At 36.8% G+C, this 10,807-nt stretch overlaps 1 protein-coding gene across 1 annotated transcript in view; it reads right to left on the reverse strand.

Annotated features, from left to right (window-relative positions):
• Positions 1–10,807, reverse strand: part of CFAP69 (cilia and flagella associated protein 69) — a 29,262-nt gene that overhangs the window by 17,779 nt on the left and 676 nt on the right. The window contains exons 2-9 of the mRNA XM_009330591.1: positions 10,571–10,633; positions 9,133–9,198; positions 7,950–8,059; positions 6,084–6,160; positions 4,636–4,680; positions 2,539–2,688; positions 2,237–2,414; positions 1,082–1,205 (exon numbers count right to left, since the gene is read on the reverse strand). Coding sequence (XP_009328866.1) covers positions 1,082–1,205; positions 2,237–2,414; positions 2,539–2,688; positions 4,636–4,680; positions 6,084–6,160; positions 7,950–8,059; positions 9,133–9,198; positions 10,571–10,633 — 813 coding nt within the window. The remainder of the gene's footprint in view (positions 1–1,081; positions 1,206–2,236; positions 2,415–2,538; positions 2,689–4,635; positions 4,681–6,083; positions 6,161–7,949; positions 8,060–9,132; positions 9,199–10,570; positions 10,634–10,807) is intronic.

The following is a 10,807-nucleotide window of genomic DNA, read 5'->3' on the forward strand; positions in this document are numbered from 1 at the left end:
TTTTAATTTTTTTCCTTGCATTGAAACAATTTTTCTTCCCTGTAGGGTAAGGAATTAAAAATATGTGTCCTGGTTATTCATCTTGTAGGAAAAAACTGTCCTGTTTCTACAGCCAGATAAACAATTTGAATGTGTTAGACACCAAATATGTTGCTGCAATAGTATAACAGGCATTTGATAATGGTTAGTGATGGAAAGTTTGAATGAAAAATCTGTAATCTTTATTACAGACTATAAAATCTATTTAGTAATACAGCTAACTGGGAAGCTTCTACTCAAGTTGAGAAATTAATTCCCTGAAAGTAATCCATTCCTGAAAAGCCAGATCTACAGGAATTTGATTGCTTAATCATTCAGTATATATGTCACAACTTCATTTAAACTTCTAAATCTCAACTGTAAAACAAGAGAGTAAAAGAATATTAGCATCTATAGAAAGTTAACTTCTCTGCAGTTTCCTCATAAAAATTCTGGAATATTACCGAAGAATGAGTCATCTACTTTTTAGGCAAGTCACCATAGTGCATTCTGGACTACATTTATGTGACCCAATCTTAGAAAGAATTTACGTGCCTCTTATTAACTGGATCTAAGTAATTATTTCCTCAGCATCTTATTTAGAGCTTCTGAGCTGATTTTTGGAGGACCTCTCTCGTTCCTGGTTATGAGGCACAGATACATTAGTTGAATTTGGGCCATCTGAATATAGCCTGTTACTCCTACATCTTCAAACAACAAATGAGATTGAGTGCAAAACTCATTGTAACAGAATGGCACATCTGAGAATCTGTACAAGAACACAGGAGTTAATGTTAACTTTTGCACACGAATAGTGTAATTTTCTAGGTATTAAATAAGGTTGATGCTAGTACTCCAGGCTAATGACCTACAGATCTGAAGTCTCTTTGAGGCAAAGGGAATCGCAGAAAGAAAAATGGTCTCTTGCTTAGCAAATCTAAGAAAGAGGAAAACACTGAAGACAGAGTAGAACAAATATTAGAACCCCAACCGGAAGAAATACTGAGTATATAACAGCAAAGGAGAAGTTACTAGTCTCTGGAATATAACTATAAATACTTACAGTCATAGGTGCTGCAGGGTTTTCAGCTAGTAATGTGGCAATCACCAAGAGGTCATTCCGTAGCTGACGATCATAATGCCGGAAACCATGCATGAGAAGGTCTACAAATACTTCTTTCAAAGCACTTAAAAGAAAGTGAAATGGATTTTACCTTTTCTTTTCATATTCTAATTTTAGACAGCACTAGGTATATGAATCCTCATTCAGCATCATACTTTTCAAAGCCTTAGGGTTTAACTGCAAGAGAAATAACTTAAAATTTTGTTATGAAATGGATTCTTACATGTACCACTAGACATCCAATTAAAGCATATACACAAGGTGCATGTATTACAAATTGCACCTTCCACTGTATGTGTTATAATTAATTAATAGAACAACATAATATTTACTCAAGCATGGAACTGAATATTGTTGAATGATTATTGAGAAGAAACGGTCTAATCCTAAATAGTTAAAACAGTAACTCATTCAGGGAGAACCTGTTACTTACTCCAGCAGAGGATCTAGAACTAAGCCATGTATATCAGAGCATAGAATTTCCTACTAATTTTATAACACAAGCATTTCAACAGTGCAGTAATACTGGCCTACTGAGCCTAATGTGAGCTTGAAAATGGTGCAATTAACTTTTTCATCACACAAAGCAATAGATAGGGCTATACCTCCTGCACTATGCAGCAGAGCACCTTGATCTCCCTCTTGCCCTCTAGCAGAAACAACTGGTGGTGGAGCGCTGTGTTCATGAAATAAAGAGAGGCTTGACAATGAAATAGCTTTGAAGTTGACTGGATGTGCTTTTAGCTGGACCCTGGCCACTGAGTTTGTAAGCTACCTAGCAGGCACCTCTTGGATCACATATTGTTTCCTGGCATCTCACAGGCCACAGCGCTATCTAACTTGCTGAAACAGAAACAGATGCCTGAGGGGTCTAAATCATAGGCTGCTTTGCTATGAGGTCTAATCCACTAGTGCTTCCATTTTGGAAAGTCAGATGTGTTAATACTGAAAACTTAATGAAGACTTAATGAGAGACCTCCATTCCCCATTTGTATTTTCTCTTGATTCATTTCAAACAAAATGCTACACAATAGCAATGCTTTAGATGTCTCCAAAATTACAATATTAATTCATAAAATGCTTCCCTGCACTTACTGTACACATTCCAAGCTACTGAGCTGATTAACAACTTCTTCTTTTGAGGTGTTTTCTAACAGGTTCCATAGGATTTCTGAGGAGCGGAACACCAGCTGTCCCGAGGGATCAACACCATTTAGATATAAACAGAGTCTGCTGGCTGCTTGGGCCTTCATCATAAGTCTGCAATTTACTCCTGAAATTATGAAAATCTGAATAATTAATTCCCTGTAGGTCAGTAATTGTTTTAGGCATGTTCAAAGAACAAATGATCTAAGATCAGAGGTAATGAGATTGTTGAAAGAACAGTTTGTACTAACCAGAGCTGGAGAGATGCTGGAGAGCTTTAAGTACCCACAACTTCTCAGTAAGTTGATTTTCAACTAATGCTAGTGACAAAATGAGAGTTTCTGCTAATCCTCCTAATTCAGCCATCTGAATTTTATAGTTTGCACTTGTTGGCTGGTAACCTGCACATACAATAGCTTTAGTTATAATGCAGTAAATATTCAGAATTTTGGTTACTTCATAAAATATTCATCCTTTCTCAAGAAGGGATGGAGAACTGAGTACCGTATTTCCTTAGTCCTAAAACCAATTGAAAAAAAATCTAGACAACAAGAGCTGCTTTTCTTATATCTGAGTATTAATAGTGCCTAAAGCATATCCAACAGACTCATCCTCAAGAGGACTAAAATGCTATATAAACAATCAATTGCTTCCTAGAATTTACAGAATGAAAGAACAAGCAGGGTTATAGAGAGGTGAAAAACCTTCTTCAGGTCATGCAATAAGTTGTTGGCACAGGACCTAGTTCTCTTCTGTAGCCTATTCACTAGAGAATTAATGCCTTCTATTATCGTATTACTTAAAATATGTGAATCCAAACTTTGATTTATAAGCTTGACTTTCTAATGTGTCCCTGTTTCTACTTTTATCCATGCATATGCAAATCCATACTTCATCACTGAATTATGGGGGAAGGGGAAGCATTGAGAAAAAGAAATTTATGTTTATATATGCTAACTCATGAAAGTAAAGTTTATCTTAAATAGCTTAAATATATATATGATATTTATATCAAATGACATGAAATGCAGGACTAATAAATGCAGATAATGCACATGGTGAAACGAGTTTTAACTAAGCATAAACTCTGATAGGCTCTAAGTTGGTATTACTTTATAGGTAAGAGAACTCTGCAGGATCAAACTTGGCAAGATTTATAGATATGCTTAGAGATGAAGAATTTGACTTAAAAAAATCAGATTGAAATACATTCTTCATTTTTGAGACAACATATCTTATTTTCTAAATCTGGAGGAGTAGAATAAAATCTCTCAATATTTAACATTCACTTATCTTGATGGAACTATTCACAGATATACAGCCAAATGCACACACAGCTGCTTGCAGGATTTGAGTCTTGTTTGTAAGGTAAAAACAGATTTATACGCTTTTGTATTTCTAGAATGTTGTGAGGGCTGTTGCAGCTGCAGCTTCTTTAGGCCTCCTAAAATAAATGAAAACTAGCAAGAGGGCACAGGAACTAGTGCCACGCTGTAGTAACACAGCAAGGGAACACACTGACATCCAGCATGCTCCCTCACCTGCGCTCTGGATCCACACTGTCACAATGTTCATCTGCAGCCTGGCTGCCTATAAATCTAGTGCTGTCTCACAGTACGTGAGCCTGTGCCCCTCTAGGAGGGGATCCGTGACTGACTTTGCCTGATAACAGCCTCTGGCACCATCATAAGGGTCAAAGGAATAAATAGTAGTGGATTCTGATGACAGTTTGCATGCCTATCCATAACACCAGAGCTCATATGCAGGCATCATCAGCCTCTTTCTGCAGAGACAAGTCACACAATTTATTCAAAGCCTATGCTCAAATGTGTCCATATAATATGAATTCAATCAAATTTAGATGGGCTCAGATCTAGCCCTCACAAGCAACACAAGCGAAACCAGAGCTGCTTCTCTCCAGGCTACATATACAAAGTTGAAAATTACATTTCGCTTCTTACAATTCTGATCCTAACTACTCTTTCTTCCTCCATTATCCACGTTTCAGAGAACTTGTGACCACTTCACATTTTCTGTATACTATTTAATCCTAATCCCGTAAGTGTAATAATTAAATCCTTGTACACTGATGAACTAATTTCAGATTTTGAGTATGCAATTCTATAAAAACATGTTAATTGCACATTTGTCAATGCTATATATTTAATGTATGAGATACAGTAACTATAGTTATAATGAAAAATTAATCCATAGCTAATTAAAAGAGCCATTTCAAAGTAGCTGGGATCATAAACATTTGACTTCTTGTGATACTTGAAAATACTGTGCTTCACCTGAAAGTAGTTTTCTCGGTAGCTCCGTATTATAAAAGCTAACAACACACTTACAGATTTGTATTCTAACTTGAGAGCTTGGCACCCTCATCAAATAACCTGTCAGAAACAGAAAAAAAATGTAATTTACGAAGTTTATAATTTTTTAGAAAGTAATCTTAACACTTCTATTTACAGTATTTAGTGTTTCCTTTGGTCATACCCCCTACAAATCTGTCATTTCATGCAAAGTTTGATTACAAAATACTCGAGGGACTGGGACTCCCACACTGAAGAAGACAAAGGGGTCTTGGAGGAGTAGCGTAAGGTTAATCAAAAAGTGACCTCCTCTGCTTTATGGCTACAGACGCTTATAAGAGACTGGATGTTATTCCAGAAGTTGTGGAATTCAGAAGAAAGCTACTACACTAGGCTGCTGTCATCATTACCATGTCAGAAACTCCTCTTCTAGCAGACATGATATGACATAAAGGGAGCACAGAAAGAGATCCTTTTCCACAAGATAAAGAGAATTCCATTGAGAGCTACCAGTGCCTAACATGGGTAATATAAACAATCTTTTAGATTTTAGTGTCGTTTTGGACATGCTACTCTAACTGAAACCAGGAGGCTGTTCTGCTATCTACTTGGACCTGTGAAAATAAAGACTTCTAAAAATATTTTTTTTCTCACCCATTTCAAGGGTAATCTTTTTTTCATGTGTGACAGGCTGATTGTGCCACTCTTTACCATTTAAATCTTACCATTAAGTAAGCTGGTATATCACTCCTGCTCTATTCTGAATCCTTTTTGACCTACAGTGCTTGCAGTATTTTCTTTGAAAATCACAAATGTGACATGCAAGGTCGTAAAAAGATATTTTGGTACTAAGAGGTCCAGTAACATTAAGACATGACTTTCACACCTTTTCCTCAGCAGCTCTCTTAAAACAGATTTCTGAAAGATAGAAGCTCATGGCTCAGATGCAGCAGGAGGCTGAAGTCAGAAACTGCTACTCCTAGTAAGGCATGGCACTAAACTGACTTGTATTTTGCCTTTGTAGGTGATAGGTCTCAGGCTTTTGGGTTTTGAAGGTTTGAGCTGGGAGTCAGGCGTTACTGTTTCTCACTTGTTCTTCCATTTGGTTTCAAAGAAGCAGGAAGGATACATGTTCCCCTTATCCTAGGCTTCAGTGTTTATAGTAATACATCAGTTTCTCAGAGCAAAATGAAATTAAACAGGCTACAGACAGGTTTAGTTCTTCAGCTGTACTGATAAAGTTATCTCATGTAGCTTCTGACATTGGCAAATAGGTAATTCCACTAGCTAATCTGCAGGTTAGCTGCACAGCAAAATAAGAATGGTTTCTAATAGTAAAAAGCACAGAGGACTGAATGAATAAGTGAAAGAAATTACTTACATTTACTAAGAAGGTAACAAGAAATTAAAATCGTGCTAATAATACAGTTAATTTTATTATGGCATAATAAAAATTTTATCGTGGCATATCAGTTTACACTCACCCAGTTGTGCAATGGATTTTGAAACTGCCATGGAATAGCTTACTTCATCAGATAATTTCTTCTTTTGAAATGGTAACCTGCAAAATGAAATTAAAAAATATTACAACTATGCTTAAAACACTGCAGAAGAACACTTTAATCAAGTCACCAGAAAAGCTCAATAGTTTTTCTCTTCTTCCTTGACATTTTTTGCAAATAAGGACACTTTTCCCAGGACAAATACATTCTATGCAATGCTGATTCTACGCTGGAAGTTCAAGTTCCATAATCTGTCGATTACATTTTGGCAATTAGTAGTACATGTTCATAGATAACATTTTCATAATTCATACGATGCAGTAAGAAATACTGAATAAACAAATGTCATTTAAATGTGGAAGATTAAATCCTGGAACCTAGGCACTATCAGGCTATTGCACAGCTAGACTACGCATAGACATGTGCCGAAGTGGAAAAAAAGGATCATATCCCTGGGCAAGACCTCTTGAAATGCGTAAAAATAAACCAATAAACTGACTTCAAATAGCCCAATGACAAATTTATTTTTAAAAACAGGATATTAAGAAATATTCAGTAACATTTGCAAAATACTCAGATATGACATAAACATGTAAGTGCTAAAAATTCTCTAACAGTAAACATTACAATATTATGCTAAGGTCTCTGCAGCTTATAGTGTAGAAGCAGCTTTCCGGTAGGCTTACCTCTGTAAACATAGCCAGAGAAAAAGAAAGGAGAGAGCAAATAAAGGAATAAATGGGGGAAAAAAAACCCAAACAGACATTGACAAAAAAGTGGGAAGAAGACAGAACAGAAGCAGTTATGAAAGAGTGGAAAATTTTACTACAGGAGTTCTCGTATCTGAAAGAAAATTTTAAATAACAGCCCATCCCTCTAGTTATAGGCTTCTCTTTGTCATACGAAGTAGTAGTGAACTGTGGGGGAATTTCCATAGTAGAGAAATTAAGGCAAAAAAAAGGGTGCAATCTTCCAAAATATATTCATTGCAGGAGCCACAATTATTGCTGAACTGCCGTAAGAGATGAAAAGTCTTACAACTACATTTTATTGACTTTATAGACTCATTCTCAGTGTTGTCACGCTTCTCCCAAACACCGAAGAAAATGAAACTTTGTGATGTACTTTCTCATTCTCCACTGTGCGGCAGCAAAGGAAAGCAGTACAACTGATGGTGCTCAGGGAGAGCTCAGTAACTTTATTAAATTATTGAGGAGGAGCAAACTACAGACAACTGTGGATAACACCTAAATGCTATTCTACAAATAATTTAAAGTACAGTATGACAATGAAGATGCCCGAAAGGTCATGCAATACGTTTTAAAATTAATTATAAATCCCAAATCCTCCAATTGTTGTGGTTCTTTCTCTTCTGCAATATGGCTTGTCATTTTGCAAAGCTTACCGTCAGGTATTAAAGTGTCTTTGTGTCACGTCAGGTTTTTAAACTCACTCAGAGAGCTCGTCTGAAACAGCAACACGTACCTCAGCAGGACTTAAATGCTGAATCTTTTGAGGCCAGCAGTCCCAGAACAACTTACTCTAGGCAATAAGACACCTTGGGGAACCTGGCTTCCAAGCAAGCTGGGGCCAATTACAATACAGTTTTGAACGATGTAATATGTAGCTCCACAGATACTGAACTGCTAAAATGGGTCCCTCCTTCATGCCAACAGAAACTGGACTCAAGGAAAACAGTTCATGAAAAGGAAGGGTGATATAATAGATGCCTTCCAGATCTAGATGCCTTGTGATAGATGCTGTATGGATATGTCAGTTGCCTTAGAAATGTATGAACATGTTAATAAGCAGTGTTTAAATCTCTAAAAGACAGGCTGAAGTACTTACCCACATAATTTAATAAGTTCACATAAAGGCTCAGTGAAAGCTTCTTGTTCATTCATTTTTTCAGCACACAGGTTAAGAATTTCAATTACTTGTGCTAAATCCTTAAGGGGCTTTTAATTTAAAGTTAAGGAAGTCAGATTGTTTGTACTGCTATGAATCAGAAGAAAAAGTTGAAAACTGCATTCATCACACTTCAAAGACACAACCAAGAAAAAACCAAGGCCAATGCTTTCAAAGTTAGATGTCTAAAATGAAGCATATGAGTCAATACACAGGCTTTTTGAAGCAGCCTTACTTTCACAGAGGTACAACTCTTGCAAATCTGATTTAGCTTTCTTATCCGCTGAACTCACTGGAAATTCAGCACTGAATACCTAAAAATATAGGATGAAAAGTTTTTACACCACAGTGTCAGATTTACCTATCTAAATTCTGAGACAGCCTTGAGGTATTTGAATTCTTTCCTACTCTAGTCCCAAGTGACTAACTGAAGTTTGAAAATCTGGACCCAAACACATATTGAGATTATCTAATTTAGGGTGGAGGCACAAGATCAAAACTGAACAGATCACTGAGACTGAGAAGTTACTACCAATCCACTGACTCATGGAAACTGCCTGCAAGTACTTAGCCACAACTCAGATGTGAAGTAACATGATAGCTTAAATCACTGTGGCAATTAGCTGAACTGTACAAAATTAATCACGTTTTTCCATATGCCTACACCCTCCCTAGTACTTCTGATTATTGGAAGCCTTTCAATTTGTACTGTAAATATGAAAAAAGTTTCAGATAAATTAGTCTGACTTTATTTTTCTTTAAAATGTCTCCTCACTGGAAATTATTGCTATTTTATCTGCTGCTTCTTAAGTACTGACAATTATGATGCTTGTCTATTCTGAGTTGAAAGTACTCTAATTACATTTTGAACACTTTCAACCACTGTACAGGTGAGATCCCTCTACTGAATTTTGTAGCAAATGAATCTAGCATCCAAGAATCTTGTTAACTTACCAACCTTGGCTATGTGTGCACAAGGCAGCCAATGATGAAAATGCATGTGGACCATCACTGGTCACCATGTGGAAGCACAGCACATCATGAAATGCTTTGCTGAAAAATCAGAGTATTATCATACATAAAACACCATGACTTCAGAATTCTACAGTGGCAAAAAGGATACAAGCCCGTTTTCAAAATGCTTGACTACCTTCTTGAGAGTTTTCAGCTGCCCTTTTTCCAAATCTTTCTTAAGTAAAAGAATGAAAAGCAGGTTTTAATTGCAGTTTGCCTTGGAACATTAAATGATTATGTTTATCCCCTTTTAAGTTTAAATGAAAGTGGAAACCAGATTAAAAAATCACAAGACACAATGAAATTCTGGAAGTGCTTTGCAGCAGGATTAACTCCTTGATCAAGCCTCATTTCTAAGTATGGAGTCTGCACTCTTGTAACTGAAGAGGCTTTTTAAAACTCTATCTTTTGTTCAAATGTGTGGGCTCTTTCTCTTAAATTCTTTGGGATTCTGCGAAAGACAACTAAGAAAACCAAACCTATGTCACACATGACATAAATGTATAAAAATCTAGATCTAAGTCGCTTAAAGTGGAGCTCTGCCACCACTAGGAAACGGTCTGCAAATTCAAAGTTGAAAACAACTGAAGCAAGGGTATGTCGGGGTGTGTCAGTGATAGGCAGCATTCATTCCAGCTTTTCTGAGCACCTCCATGCTGGGCAAGAGCACTTGCAACTTGAGGCAGGCCAGAAAGTTGTTTCGGGAATCTACAAGCCCAGAATCCTAAGGGCATTTTATCATATATCTTATACTCTCTAGAGAAGCAGTAAACAATATCATCCAGCACATTTTTCTTCAGTCAGTAAGTTTATTCTATCAGCTCTGCATCAAAAGGGGGAAAAAAAGGACATGAACTACTTCTCTGTGGGGCATTAACTTAAAATGTGGTATGTTTAAACAAGTTCTTGTTTTAAGAATACAAATTATCAGCTTTTTAGATCAAAAATAACTGATGGCTTAGTGAATTTAGTCTGCCAAATCTTCTTGCGGAGACCAAAAACAGTCTGTGGAAGCCCATGAGATTACGCTCTCCTGTGTGCCTAGGTAGTCATATTTGTTCCTCAACACTGAACTTTGTGTATTTCCTTTAAAATCACCTCCCTGGAGAAAAGTTAGCAGTTAACTTTGGCAATTACGTAAATTCCTGACATACTTTCAGTAACTCTGTATGTATTTCTGCTTCTCAGCTGTAGGTTTCAGCACTCAGAAACTCCCAGATAAGCCGGAGATTTTTGCACGTCTAGTTTTTAAATGCACATGCTTTTATCTTTTTTTTTTTGGAAAAGTGCCTGTGTCAGGACGTACTGGGTTATATATCTTTTTTTTTAATATAAAAACATCTTTGATACCATTCTCTATTACAATGACCATCTTTAGAAGAAGTTTTCAAATACCAGAAAAAATACTTCAGCTTTGTGCTCTGTAGCCCCAGCCACCAGTGCCATCCGGTTTATTTAGGGCAGTACTAAAGCAATTGTATAAAACATTTTTCTAGGCCCCGTTACTACCTGTGTAACTGAAATAACGAGGTATCAGGTTTACTTACTGAGTCTGAATCTTCGAGGAGTTTGATGACGTGATTCAGATCCACTGATCTTAACTGTGTATCCTGGAAAAGTCATACTTTTAACTTTTTTTTTTTTTAGCCTGTGCTTAAAAAGTGCTTAAACCTTAAAATGTAGAAGTGTCGCGTTGAACCGACAGGAATCTACCCACGGACGGGTAAATCCAGGCTGCGTACGGAGCACAAACCGGAGCCTGTTCTCAGCCCGAGGTAGCAGCC

This window comes from Pygoscelis adeliae, unplaced genomic scaffold (assembly GCF_000699105.1).
Source record: "Pygoscelis adeliae isolate BGI_AS28 unplaced genomic scaffold, ASM69910v1 Scaffold27, whole genome shotgun sequence".
Classification (NCBI taxonomy): domain Eukaryota; kingdom Metazoa; phylum Chordata; class Aves; order Sphenisciformes; family Spheniscidae; genus Pygoscelis; species Pygoscelis adeliae.